Below are 15539 nucleotides of genomic sequence, written 5' to 3' on the forward strand. Positions count from 1 at the left end.
AATACATTCTTCTAATGGATTATTTGTTTCTCATCTTTTATTTTGAATAATAACGAATGTTATATTGATTAGTTTTGGTTACATTACTTTTTTAATTAATAATGTTAATTTTTTTCTATTAATATTTGCGTCTTTACTCATAAATGTGTGTAAATTAATTAGTATAATAATGTTAGTTAAATAATCGAAAATACATTTTATATAATAGTTTAACTGTCGCTTCCGTGAAGTTCGGTAAAAAAAAAATCTTTTTCTTGAAATATATTCTGCTTGATTATATTCAATAATAAAAATGAAATGTTATATTAATTTAATCGAAACACATGTATATCTCAAAGAATATTCATTTATATGTTTTGCTTAATTTAAACGAAAATAAAATATTTTATTATAGAATGGTTGTGCAAAACTATAATGTTTCCGTTTTAAATTATACTTTATTTTTTTCTGATTATAACAATATGATTATAAAAAAAAAACTATTTTTAGTCTTTTAACATTAAACAATACTTTTTTTTTAACCAATAAACATTTTCCCAAGAAATAAATAATAATTTTAGTATGAAATAACAAATTTTTATTAACAACTTATGTTAAATTTATATTATAAAAATGCTTTATTTGTGAAATTGTCGGAAATACAGAGTATTCGTTGTAACATAGGCATCAAAGCGTATTTTAATTTTTGTTCTTGCTTTGCAATAATTTATTTGCTAATGAAAAACCAATAAAAATCGCCTTATTGAAAAATAAATTCCTTTATTTTAATATGCATTGAAATGAAAAAGAATTCAAAACTAACTTTTTCATGCTTTTTTTAAAGTTACCTTAAAAAAAATGATACATTTTTCAACTCAGATAGATAGGTACTTTATTTATGTGGTATTAGGGCTGCACAATGGGCTATTGGCGACAGTTTGGGAAACATTCCTGAGGATGATCCGAACATATGCCATCACAATTATGATCCTTTGCAGGGGAGGAGGCTCCTAACTTTGGCAGCCTGGCAACCTGTGCAAGAAGTCAAACACTTAACGGTAGAATATCTTAAGGAGGACCGATACCGCTCACCCTCGGTCCCTACGCAGGCTGATCAAAGTGGTCATCTATCTGCTGATTGACGGCAGCCAGTGAGGCTAACACGTGAATGGGTTAAATTTCTCTTCTATTATTTCAGAAAGTCAATTAATTATAAATTAGCAATAAATAAAAAATATGAAAACTTTTTTGAAGTACTATTTTCTTAGTACATTATATGCTTTTAATCATTGCTAAGTTGTTAACGACCTTAGAATTTTTAAAAAATTCACCACTCTTTATCAATTTCAAATCATCAGCAAAGTGCGAAAACTATATCTTATTATCAGGGCTAGAATGCTAGTAGCTTAAAAATTAAAAGAAAAGAAAAAATCAAAGAAAAACTTTTATCATTAGCATTGGAATGAAAAATATTGTCCTTAAAAGTTTTCTAAAAGATATTTTATAATAGCTTTTCAATTAACAAAAAATTATAAATCGCAACTTGTATTTATAAATTTATAAAAAAATGAAGCAATAATTTAAATAAATGCGTAATTTAGGAATGTAATGAAAAGTTAAAATATATATATATATATACATTTTTAAATGCTTTGCATTTTAAATGCATTGCATTTTTAAATGCTTTTAGATGTTCTTCAAATTGAAAAATTGCCTTTTATTTATTTGACNAATAATGATGCATAAATAGGGAATTAATTAGTTTTTAGAAATAAACTTCAAGAACATCAGAATTGCATTGCATTTTTAAATGCTTTTAGATGTTCTTCAAATTGAAAAATTGCCTTTTATTTATTTGACTTTTTTATGCATTTGCCCATTTGCTATTGCTAACAATGGTGGAAAATAGAAATAGCCTTTCTCAAAATGAATAAATAGCACTTCATTCGCATGCTTCTTATCTGTGCTGTGTCCAGTTTTCTTTTATGTTAATCGATAATCAGCAAGAAAATTTCATGTTAAACATGCAAAATACGATAATAATTGATTGCTGTCTCACGTGACCAAACATGTGTTTCACGCAAAGCGATATTTCATGTTCAGTGGTTTCGCGTTAGTGAGGCTCGATTGAAAATGATTTAAAAAGGAAAAAGTCTGAAAATTGAAAAAAAAAAAAAAAAACATTTATTGTTAATATCCTAGCCCCAGTTTAAAACTTATAACAAAACGTGACATAAATTACAAGTTATAGCTTGTATCAATAGACAGTTAATACTGAATTCAACCAACCAGCCACGTTTTTAATATGTTACTAAGCAATCAAAATACAAATGTAGTTTTTAGTGTTCCTCAATTGCAAATATTGTTATTGTTTGTGTTACAATAATGAGTTCTTAAATAAGATTAATTATAAAATCTCCTCAATTTTTAGCTTTGGACAAATTGGGATATCGTCACTTGTACAATTGCCATCAAGTGGAAGTAGTGCAGCCCAGTATTGCTTTTGATGTTGCATCTCTGTTGCTCTATGGTACGCAGGCCATACCAGTGCGATTGAAGATACTGCTGGATAGGCTGTTTAGTGTATTGCAGCGAGAAGAAGTTTTACAGGTGCTTCATGGTTTTGGATGGACCTATGAAGATTATGCTAGAGGATATATAGCACAAGTAAGATAATTTTGTTTTACATATGTGAGTGAAAATATAGAGTGTTCACGAAGTTTCCCAACAGCTTAAAGCACTTATTGCAAAAAAAAAAAAATTCCTTTACAGCTCTTATTGAAAATAAATTTGGACACAGTTCGAAATATGCGTTTACGAAAATGGACACAGTTAATAATGCGTATTTGCGAAAATGGATATAACTAGTTCTAAATACGTGTTCGTGATTTTTTTTTTTTAAGTGCACGAGATTAACTTTCTAAGTAGAGCTGTGGTGTCAGAATTGAAAAAAAATTTGCTGGTCACTGAATTTAAAAAATTCACTCTTGACTCTTGAAAAAAATTGTCCTCATGAACCTTTTCATGCAGATATTTATAAATATGTAAATAAAAAAATCGTTCGAATGAATATTATTTTTAATTATTTCCAATGAATATTATGATGATCAGTTTAAATGTGAAGTGAAACTTAAGCAAACTTGAGAAAATAAGATTTAGAATGTTTAGCAATACCAATAAAATGTCAAGAGTCTTATTCTTTTATTAAATCACTTCCTTGTTAGACTTATTAAAATACCTATATTTTATACTGTTTCTAGTTATTTAAACCAAAAGTTTAGACTATCTAACTTATATTCCATATAGTGATGAATTAGTTATGCATATAATAATTACACTAATTATTACACCATTTAGTGCTTCCACTGTGCTCTTTTCAAATAACATTTGCATAGAATATCTAACCCTCATAAATCTCGCTGATCATGTCTGGATCAATGATTTTGTAAATTCTTTCAACATATTTTTTTTAGAATGCTTATGTTAAATATTATATTTGTTCAAATATGAAATTATTCTCCCGATGAAAAGCCAGTAAATACATTTATCCGAGAAACGACCAGAGCATGGAAACAGATGGACCTCCTAACAGTTAAAGTATGCCATTCCTTAGTTCTGGTAGCCATCGTGTATCTCGAACAGCGGTTGTGGTCACCTTACACGAAAATCCCGTTTGCATTCGTCGTATTTTATGCAAATGTTGGCAGAACTGTTGAAAGCCTTGCGTCAAGAACGGCTTTTCCACGGAACAGAACGGGCAGCCCATTTCGCCATGGCCTTTGGGTCAATTAATTCTGATGGAAGCAGTTGACGGGACAGAAACTGGGTTGACTCGGACTTTTCGCGTGGGAAGAATATTGTTTAAGATGGGGGGCGCTTGTGCCTCTTTCGGACGTTGATGGCCAAACAGTTCGAAGGGTCAGTCACGATAGGCAAAGTGTTTTAGCGTGTGCACCGTCCACTTTGATGTGGATCGTGACGAAGGTCGATTTGGGATCTCTTGTGTCTGGACCATGCCTCCTGCTTTAAGTCACATCATCAACAAGGGGGTGGGGGAAAATGAATAAAAGGGGGGAAGTTACTTAATGGTACACCTTGCTGTTCGAACTTCAGAAATTGTTTGGCAAATCGCGATGGACAGGTTCTGTCCATTTGTTTCCGTTGATGGTGGATAACTGGAACCTGCATCTCTTTGAGATGCATGTCAAAATTTCAAAATTCATGTATTGGTTCATTGTTTGTCTTGTTTTTTATTTAGAAAAAAAAAGTTTGATAGTTTAGGTTAATACATAATGCTTTCTGGCACGCCTAGTTTCTGAAAGATTAACAGTTAAGAAAAATAGTCGTAAGAAAAATATCAATTTGTAAAATAGAATAATGATGTTACCAGAATCTGACTGCCAAATTTTGAAATCAATCAAAGCGAAGGTTAGATTTGAATCTTTAAAAAACAACCTGTTTATTAATCGGTTGAAGATGAAAGTGAAATCTGCTGGAATAGTTTAAAGAAAATCACAGATCCAGAGAGCATTTTTTTTTAAATATTTATTTTACAATAAAAAGAAAACATATATGCATTTAAGAGTAAATGTATTTAACCATTTAAGAGAGTGCATTTAAGCGTAAAAAAACGGTTAACCGAAAAGAAAAACAAAGTAAAGATCCTGAAAATATTTCTTTCTAATTTTTGCTCTGTTTTATTATATAATTGTGTACTAATATTTAATAATTAATTATTTAGTAATTAATCTGTTAATAAAATGTTTATTTAATAATTAATTTGTTAGTTTTAATAATAAATTTCTATATAATATGCTGCAATATTTTTAATGTCTTTGCAAATTTTAAAAAAAAAACTTTCGTTAATTTTTTTTAAAGGAAACCATATAAATTTGTAATTACATGAATCGTATAAGATGATAAACATTAGTTTACTATTCGAAAGGAAACTAAAGGTACGAAAGGAAAATTTAACTTTTAAAAATTTAAACATTAAAATAATAATTAAAAATATTGTGAAGTTAAAATAGAATAATTAAAAAAATTTTAATTTAGAAATGGAGCAAAAGTGTAATAAAATCATAGGTATTAAAACAATAGACATTATTTAGGCAATTTATCTGGGTATTATGGATTTAGTAAATTTAAAAAAAATATATATTTCTTGCTTTTGATTGATTTAACACAAAATGTTTTGTAATACATTTTTAATCAAAAATGAAACTAATTTGTAATTTCATCTTTGGTATGAAACGATGTTCATTAATGTCATATTCAATTGCAAGGCAATTCATCAGGTTGAAATATTTAAGGTTTTGCCTCGCATCATACGATCAAATGACCTTTACAAATGTCTTTTTAAAAGTGGCTTGCATCACATCTCGAGATACTAAACAGCATCGCTGCCCAGCTTAGCAAGTGGAATCTAAAATACCAAAGTGGTTATTAATTTTTCGTCATAACTCTTAATCCCATGAAAGCTCTTACAAGATAAGAAATTAATATAACCCTGGCGTGTACCTCTCAATTATCCGTCGACGTTTTAATGGCTATAGTGGAGCTCTGTGAGGAAAAGCCGATGTTCCAATCACATGCCGGGCAACTAGGGGATGCTCGATGACAAGCAATATGTTGCAGGCGTTGATATTTTTACTCTTTTTCGCATCTGTGTCTTTGTAGTACACAGGATCTGTAGGAAAACTGTTTTAGATTGCCTTGTGCCTGGACTTTTTTTCTTTTCTTTACAGTCTTTTAGTTTAAAGTAGCAAGAAATATTTACACGTCGCTGTCAGGGTTTGGGAAGATATGTTGGCTATTACCACACATGTCCAGAGTTGATGTCGTAATTTTTTGAGCGAAGGAATAGCAGCGGAACTATTTATAAGTCTTTTTCTTCTTCTTTGTCTTCGCCCGAGTTCCTGACAAAACTATTTCCCACCCACGTAAACAAAGGCCAATTGAATGACAGATGTATTGACTTCTTTTTTTTTTGTTAATTTTTATTTTATTTTTAAAAGTAGTCTGTCTACAGTTGGTTTTTTTTTAAGTGGTACTTTGTGTGTAAGAGAAGAGATAATTTTTTTACGTGTTGGCTTAAATGTTAGTGTGAGGAATCAGTTAATTAATATGTTAGCGCGAGGAAGCAGTTAATTTAAATGCTAGTGTGAAGAATCAGTTAATTCAAATGCTAGAGTGAGGAATCAGTTAATTAAAATGATAGTGTGAGGAATCAGCTAATTGAAATGCTAGTGTAATGAATCAGTTAATTAAAATGTTAGTGTGAAGAATCAGTTAATTAAAATGCTAGTGTGATGAATCAGTTAATTTAAATGTTACTGCGAGGAATCGGTTAAGTTAAATGTTACGGCGAGGAATTCGTTAATTAAAATGTTAGTGAGAGGAAGCAGTTAATTTAAATGTTACTTTGAGGAATTAGTTAATTTAAATGTTAGTGTGAGGAATTAGTTAATTTATATGTTACTGTGAGGAATTATTTAAGTTAAATGCTAGTGTGAGGAACCAGTTAATTTAAATGTTAGTGTGAATTTTACCTTTTACTTTTAAAGTTAACTTCCCATTAGCTACTAACTATTTTTCGTACTAAGAGAATATGTGGTATTTTTATATCAGGCATTTCCATAAATTATTTATATTTTCATGAAAATTCATTGATATATGAATAGTTAATTACAATATTGAAAATAATTAATAATATTAATAGTTGTTTTAATAACAATTTAGTTATAATTAAGCTATTTATGAAAATGATAATAATGAGTGATTAAAATAATCATGATTTCTTTTCTTGAGCGTTTCCCTCCTGTGCTTTTGAAACTGAAAGTAATTAGGTCAGATCATTTTACTGCAGACTGGTAAAAAGGACATAAACGTAATAAAATCAAATACATAGCAATATAGTTCATATTTTAAGAATATACATTGAAGCGTGGTAAGTTGACCCCTATTAACAAGAAATTTTTCTTTTAGAAAATGCAATAAAATTTCCCTGAATTAGAGAAATAGCATTAAAATCTAACCTAAGCCCCTTTGTGAGTTAACTACATGAGAAACTATGGAGAACTTTTGTAACAAATACATTTTTAAGTAAACATAACGAAATGAAATTTAAAATTCTGATTAAGTTGACGAACTTTTTAAGTTAACCATTAACCCTTTGAAGGAGAATTTATATTAATTATCTTTTTTATTTTTTTTTCATTATTTTGTATTAACTTTTGTCAAAATATGTTATACGTTATATTAAGCATTTTTTATAATTTATGGTTACAAAAAGTACATCAAGAAACACCGATGTCTTTTTCTGCATAAAAAGTGAAATATTCCAAACACAGCTCACTTCAAAACTATAATTTTTCAAATTTACAGTTATTAAGATTTAAGAGAAACGGTTATTAATTACTAATTTACGAAATCAATTATTGATAATTTTTAAATATGAATGAAAAAAGTATTTTTCAAACTAACTTTTTTCGGATTTTATATTGTAGTACAAATATAATTCTGATAGTATAACAGATTTTTTAGCAACTATCAGTTTTTATTTTATAATTAAAAAATACTAAAATATATTTGTGCTTTTAATTAGAGCGTCACAAAGAACTTAATAAAAGAGACACCGATGTACCATCGGCGTCAAAGGGTTAAAAAAATGTTCCACAACAACCTAAGTTTCCCCTGTATTTTATTAAGTAGAGTTTTCAAGAAAACCATCTCAAACGTAATGAAATTTTTTTTTTAAAAGTGATTCTTTCATTGTTTTTTTTTTCCTACTTCAGTTAGGGAGTGATTGTTTAAAACGCACGAGTTTCACTAAACGGAAACAGGATGTTTAATCCAAAAATGCGAGTGGCTTCTGACTATCCACTGTGTCTATGGGTGCCCCTCCGTTGACAAAGTGAGTGTTTATGGAAGAAGCACGGGCTCTGTTTATATTAAAAGAGGCTCTCTCTCCTCGTCATCGGGCTAAAAACTGTTGTGTTTATTTGCCCACCGAAGACAGACATCAATAGGCACACCACGTGTCCGTAGCTTCCGACGTGTCTTTTCCAGAACATCCGCCCTATTACGCCATTTTAACAGTGAAGTGTCATTTCTTGTTTGACTAAAAGCTAAATAGAAATGCTGGGTGTTCGTTCTTAACAAAGCAGCAATTTACATGTAGTATCTCTTAAACTCTCTGAGGATAGGAAATGCATATTTAGCATTTGAAGGTGTGTTTCACTGAAATTATTATCTGGAAAGGCCCAAGGGGAAGATGGGGACAATCGCCTCGCGGTCTGGGACTGTTAACTGCCCGGTCAAAACTTCTAGCAAAAATGTAGTTTTTTTCAATTCTTTTTTTTTCATTAGAAATTTCCGTGATTTATTTTTACATCTATATAAAGATTGTAATTTCGGATAAAGGTCTTCAAAAAAAGTCTAAAAAATATGGAAATAAAACTAATTGTTCTTTGAGGAAAGGGTCTGCTTTAAATGTCACCTTTTGGCCGCATAACCTGTGTCCAGCTTTGGCAATTAGATACAAAAAAAAAAAAAAAAAAAAAAAAAAAAAAAAAAAAAAAAAAANACTGGATACAATACAAACGCAAATAAAGATATGCACTTTTGTTATTTGGGGACATTGAAATCAGCTGGTTTTGTTTAATAATTTTCTAAGAGCACGGCTGTGGCGCACTATTTTAGATTTAAGTATAGTGGAAGGGGGAGAAAGAAGAAGGGAGAAAAAAAGATCAAATCAGGGAATCGAAGTATTAACAAATTTTGTGAATAGACATAAAAAGAAATTTTGGAAACTCAATATAATTTCACTGGTGGACGAAAAATAAGTATAATTTTACACATTTCCACATATACAAATTATACTAAGTTTCGGACACCATAGTACTTCACATGTCTATACATTCAGCATTTAATACAAACCAAGTTATTTTATTTACTGACAATTTCTGCTAGTTTGAAGTTTGGTATCAATTGCAGTTTTGAGTAGGCGATAATTTTCAAATCATGTAGAAACTAGATAATATTTGAGGAAAGTTTTAAAACATCTTCTGAAAGTTTGTTTTTAGCGGTGACAGGTTAATTTAAAACTTGAACTTAAGAATAACCAAGTATTTTCAAATCTCTTTTGTTATATGAAAGTTTTAATTAAGATTTGATTAGTCGGCCGAAGCCTCCCTGTGTAATAAATAGTGACTGGTGCATGTTAAATATGTCAGGTCGCAAAGTCCTCCATATTTCCGTAATAAATTATATCTCTGAGGGTCCTGAATTGAAGATTGATCGTTCTCTGGTTCAGGTCAAAATTACGATCTGTGGAAAAATGCATGAATGGGTCCGTCCCATAAACCAGTGTGGCAAAAGTCAAATTCTTGGTCATTAATGGCACCATTGGAAAACGACAACAAAACAAGATTCAATTTGTTATATGTTTTTTTATAGCATGACTAACAGTCTAATTTTATTCATCGTCCAATTACTTTGAATAAACATAAGTATTTTCGTTAAAGAATAAAAAAAAGTTAAACTTTGAATTTTTTTAAAATCTTTTCTTGAAATTCCTCTAATTAGTATTCACATTTTTTTCCAGGATCCATCTGGCACCGTTTTGGATAAGTGGTTACTAGCTTCAAAAGAAGAGGAAGTCTTCATTTTTCAACAGTTCCTACGCTTCTCTGAAACTAAATCTATTGCACAACAGTTGCTTTTGCAAGAAAGTGGTGACAAAATTGACTGTGTAGTTACCCCACCGGCTACTGAATCCGATATCAAAAAGTTTATTGAAAGGACTAATAACCGGGGCACACTTTTCAAGCATCATAGCAATAGTTTATACGATTCAACTATATATCCAGCTATGCCCTCAATTGTAAGCCCAAGTAAATCTTTATACAGGCATACGTCAAGTGTCAGCTCTACTCAGTCGAACATTAGTTCTACTGTCTCCTCGCCTATTGATTGCACAAGCCCAATTGCTTTATCACCTCTTAATAGACTGCAGAACATGCAACCTCATGATTATAGAAGAGATAGTCCAGAGTTAGTTCGAAGTGACAAAGATAAAATGTTGTCAGTTGCTGTTCCAGCTCACACCTCTCTGAACTCTCCAACTTCCGTCCCTAATATTTGTTTTACCACTTCTAGTCTCCCACACATCCCCAATACAAATAATTCCTATTACGTCAAAGCCAACTCAGAACGTAGTTTCAACGAGGAAGATGTTTCTGAAGACGATGACGGAGACAGGAGGAATGGTGCCATAAACCTGACTAGACATTCTCTGCCAACGAGCTATATGGACTCTGTTTATGCCGCCAAAAAAATCAGGCATTTGAGAAAGTCAGCCAATCCCATGAAAAGGAAATGGAATCCTACGGTTCTAGCTACTCTTGCTATGAACCCAGCTACTGGTAAGAAACGGGTTCAGTGTGGTGAATGCTACAAAACTTTTTGTGATAAGGGAGCTTTAAAGATTCATTACAGTGCCGTACATCTAAGAGAAATGCATAAATGCACAGTTGAAGGATGCAATATGATGTTTAGTTCAAGGCGAAGCCGGAACAGGCATAGTGCCAATCCTAATCCCAAATTACATACTCCAAATTGTAGAAGAAAAATTAACCCGCACGACGGGAGAACTGCCAATCCCTTTCCTGTTCCTCCAGGTACGTTTGTTGAATTTCCTAATAGTTTTGCTTCCTATCCTCCTGGCCAGATGGAAGGAGAGAGCAATTCTTTCTCCGATGATGATGATCAAATGACTATGGTTCCTAGGGTAAATTCTATGTATGATCATAACGTTAAAGGGTCTTCTCTAATAAAAACAGAAGACAGGTTACCGGAACCTGATGACGTGCCCCTATCTTTAACTAAAAAAATTCGAATGGAGGACGATGTGAACGAGCCATCAAAATGTAACATAAACGAAGGGATTGATTTAAGTTTGAAAGAATGTAGTTCTCGTAGAATAGCTGATGTGAAAGATAGTTTTTCAAAAGAAGATGTAAAGCCTGAACAGAACACATCATCTGAAGAAAAAGCTATAAATGCTTTTAAACAGGAGGATATAGAAGCTGATAAACCAACCACGGAATCAAAAGAAAATTTCAGGATGGAATTGGAAAACGGTAAAATGCATACTTTACCAAATAATCCAGATTCAGAAATTTTATGCTTGAAATCTGAAACCAAAAATTTCACTCCTAAGTCCCAAACTGATAAAGAAATCCGTGAAGCCAGCCATGCATATAAAAAGCTGAAACACTCCGATACTGAATCGTCTCTAATAACCAATCAAGCCAATATGCCATTGATGACAAAAGGTGTTCGGAAGCGTAAAAGTTTGAATCCTATTCGATGCCCTGCTGCAAGTGATGATGATTTGCCTTTCGTATCATCGGATGATTCTTCTAGCGACACTTATATTGATCAAGATAATGATGAGAATGGTTTGCTAGATTCAAAGTCTGATTATCTGACTTCTGATGGGTCAGACTCAATGAATGACTTAGATGAACTGGAAGACAACAGTGCAACTGGTGATAAAAGAGATTGTGCAAACTCTGTCAACAAATCATCCCAAGTGATGACTTCTTCTACTGTTAACTCATCACGGGCTTCAAACTTGAATGACGCCTCCGAACAACGTTTGCGTGACCACGAGCAATACAATGGTTTCTCTGTATCTGATCTCAGCAAGACAAAATCTAGTAATCAAATTAAAAGCGAAGATATAAGTGAGAATCCTCTGAGACATTTGGAATCTCTGTCATTGGGAGCTTTTACCAATATGCTGAATGTAAATAATAGGACTAATTTCAATCAAAGGGGGGTCAGTGTCTCAAGTGGTGTATCTTACCATGCTCCGGGGCTGGGATTAGCTTCTGTCACTACAACCACTGCTCCGAACCGTGCAGAATCTCCTGTTTCAGATGTGATGCCCACTTTAACTCAAAACTCAGTATCACACGCACCACCTCTAACATCAAGCTGTACTTTTAACAATAGTGACACCGATAACTCCATGTCCGAAAACCAACTGCCTATGGTACCGGTTTTTAGAGATGCATCCATGATAGGTTCTCTTGAAATACCTGTTGACAAGGAAAACCCTCGGCGATGCACAGCATGTGGGAAGATTTTCCAAAACCATTTTGGTGTAAAGACTCACTATCAGAATGTTCATCTCAAGGTTATGCACAAGTGTACGGTGGATGGTTGTAACGCTTCATTTCCATCAAAGCGGAGTCGAGATCGCCACAGTTCCAACATGAATCTTCACCGGAAACTGCTTTCGACAACTTCAGATAGATCAAATCTGTACTTCGACAAAGCCAGTGCAGTGTACCCCTTTCATACAGATAGTTACAGCAGGGATTTATTCTCCCGTTTTCATGAGCAAGGTCCTCATCCATTGGCAGCAATGGAATATTACAGTCGACTTCAGCATGATGGTGCAACCCCTACTTTTCTAAACCCGTACACCCACTTGCCAGGTGCGATTCCTGGTTACCATCCAGCTTTTTACAATACATCAGCTTATACGACTTTCAAGAACGATGCGACCACAAGGTACAATCACGAAAACAGTGGTCGCAATAGTTCTCTAAGTTCCATTAGCAACCCATCGTCTCCTGGGCCTTCCTCGGGAGGTTCTCCTAAGGAGCACTCATCCCATCAGAACTCTGTGAAGTTGGATGAAGAGTTATCTCCTGATCATGATGGGAGGTTCGTTTGTACGATTTGTGAGAAAAAGTTTCACGAGAGAGTTGTGCTTAGAGAACATTACGAAAAAAGTCACACAAAAGAACTTCTGGAATGTTCTACGAATGGTTGCAATAAAGTGTTCCTATCAAGGCAATCTAGGAATGTTCACAGTGATAATTTGCACAAAGACAAAAGTGTGGAGGATACGTAGTGATAACTGTAATTCTTGTTACTGCATGTAAAGCAATTCAGAAAAAAAAAATGTGCCAATGTAGTAGAAATTGTGAATTTGAATCATGTCCCCAACAGTTTTTTTATTTTTATTCATTATGATTTTTTAATTTTAACTCTGTTTGTTAGGTTAGCAATATGGAAAGTTCGAACATTTCGTTTTAAAAAATGTTGTTAATAACTAATGAACTAGTTAAATGCATACATGTTCTTAAAACCAGCAGCTAAGCAGTGTGTAAGTTTTTTTTATGGATAAGCAACATAACTTTATGCTATGAAAATTTGAAATATAACTCTATCCTTACAGTATTTTCCGCTTTTTTTTAAAAAGTATTTTCTTTACATTTTATAATATTTATCACTTAATTTACTGAATTAAAATATTATATAACAAGTAAATAGATTTTTTATACTTCAGGCATACTCTTATAATTATTTACAATCAGTAGGAAGTCATTGAATTTCCTTTTCCAAATTTAAATTGATACAACACAAGACACTTGTTTTGAAAATAAAACTGTTTTTAAAGCCAAGTAATTCTCCAAAATCAAATCTGTTCAAGGGATTGATGTAAATTATTCGGAAAATTTTGCTAAAATGAATAAAATTATGTAAAAAGGATTGGAATACCACAGTAAAAATTTTCATAAAAATATTTATTTTATAGCAGGCTTGTTTTTGTCTTATCATTTAATGTTTGATTGAAACACATAAGCATTGAGCATATTTTCTCAGAAGCATTCAAAATTTATAAGAATGTTTATTTAAATTAATAATAAAAGTATTTTAAATCATATTATGGTTATTGATACAATGTCCAACCTATTTAATATATATAATGTTCAAAATTAGTTTTCATGATAGTAGAGAGGTTTTATTTGTGTTTTTGATTTTGTTGAAACATTTGTAATAACTTGATAGACATTAAAGATGAATCAAACTCTTATTTAAGACCAATTTTAAATAATTATCACTCGATACATTTTTAAGTTTTAAATGAAATTACATCAATCTTACTATTAAAATTAATGCAATACAAAAGTGAATTAAGTGACTAAAGATGAAAAAAATCAAACTTCTTTTTAAAAAAAATATAAATTAGGTGAAGTCAGTTAAATAAAAGTTAATTTTTACTACAAATAGAGAAGAATTTTTATATAGGTAATACGTGCTAATCTGTTGCTTTTTCCTCAGATATAAAACATTTAAAAATCTTGAAGATTTTAGTTTTTAAATGTTAAAAAATTATAAGTTTAACTTGTAAAATGTTCAGTTGAAATTCTGTTCAAACATCTTCAATAATTTAAGCATTTATTACATTGAATGAATGTATTTTTTTGCTTTGAATTTGTTTAACCTTTGATTTGGCAGAAAAATACATGAAATTGTTTTTGGAAAAAAGGGAGATTTAAAAAAAAAATTGGAATTTCAAAGTGCTGCCTGATTGCAACACTGCCAATTAATGGTTAAACATTTTTTTTCTATTTGATTTGTTGAATCGAGTTAAGTAACTCGATGTTTAAGAATATTTATACTATTCTATTAAAAATTGTTGGTGTTCATATATATGTAGAGAAAGTGTATATAAGAACATTTTTATTATAGAAATGATTGTTAATTTATTTTGAAATTATGGCGCCAGCTGTTATGTGTAAAAAATGCTGTGCCAACATGTGTATAAAGTTTTTCGCCAAATAAGTTTAATATAACAGTCATTCCTCAAAGCAACAAAAAAATGTTTCTAATTTTCATTCCCCCTCCCCCCCCCAAAAAAAAAGAATGCAAACCTATTTTAATGCAAAAATTGTGAAATTTATTTAATTTTAAAATTGTCATCAGGGGCCGTACAAATATTATGTTAGTATGTTTTTTGACAATTTTGGACTTCCCCTCCCAGTCCCAATAAAAATAAGTAAATTACAAACTCCTTTCCATGCTTGCGTACGCAGCAAGTCCCCTTCTGGTTTTTATTTTTGCTGCAGTAATCTAATTTTAGGATTAAATTCAAATAAACTATGTAACATTACATAGAACAAAATGTACGTTTTAATTCCTTTGATAAAATTTTGAGCAAAGTATTTTTTAGGAAATTCTTGTGCGTTGTTTTAGTGTTCAAAACTTTTGAACCCTGAAACTCCCCAGAGAAAAATTTTTTTCCACTTTTTCCTTATTGATCTAATATTTTGTTACCCATATTCCTTTTTTTTACACATTTACTTCGCCTTTTTTTGCTCTCACCTCACCTTCCCCCTTGTCAGTAAAATTAAAATAAGCAAATCACATACACTTTCCTCCTCTTACGCGCTTGCGCATTGTTTGAACGGCCCCACCAATTTATATATGTTTCAAAGTACATTTTAGTACAGGATGAGCAGTATTTCAGCCAGGATTAAATACTAAAGAAAAATTAAAACTAAGAATCCCAAAAAATCAACAAATTGAAAGAGATTGGGTAAGATAATAATAAGCCACATTTAAAAATTAATCAGAAGAGCGTCTTCGATAAACGAATCAAAGATTTCTATGTTACCATTCACTTTATTATACTGTTATTCAGTAAAAATTCTCTGGTTATTCAGTGAAAGTATCTATCTGAAAGCATCACT

At 31.5% G+C, this 15539-nt stretch overlaps 1 protein-coding gene across 2 annotated transcripts in view; it reads left to right on the forward strand.

Moving 5' to 3' along the window:
* The window catches only part of LOC107450335 (zinc finger protein basonuclin-2), a 163146-nt gene extending 148455 nt beyond the window's left edge, over positions 1-14691 (forward strand). For both annotated transcript variants that reach the window (XM_021145546.3, XM_016066102.3), the window contains 2 exons: positions 2411-2646; positions 9587-14691. In XM_021145546.3, the coding sequence (XP_021001205.1) occupies positions 2411-2646; positions 9587-12913 (3563 nt within the window). In that variant the 3' untranslated portion in view covers positions 12914-14691. The remainder of the gene's footprint in view (positions 1-2410; positions 2647-9586) is intronic.
* Positions 14692-15539: the final 848 nt, after the last annotated feature.

This window comes from Parasteatoda tepidariorum, chromosome 7 (assembly GCF_043381705.1).
Source record: "Parasteatoda tepidariorum isolate YZ-2023 chromosome 7, CAS_Ptep_4.0, whole genome shotgun sequence".
NCBI lineage: Eukaryota > Metazoa > Arthropoda > Arachnida > Araneae > Theridiidae > Parasteatoda > Parasteatoda tepidariorum.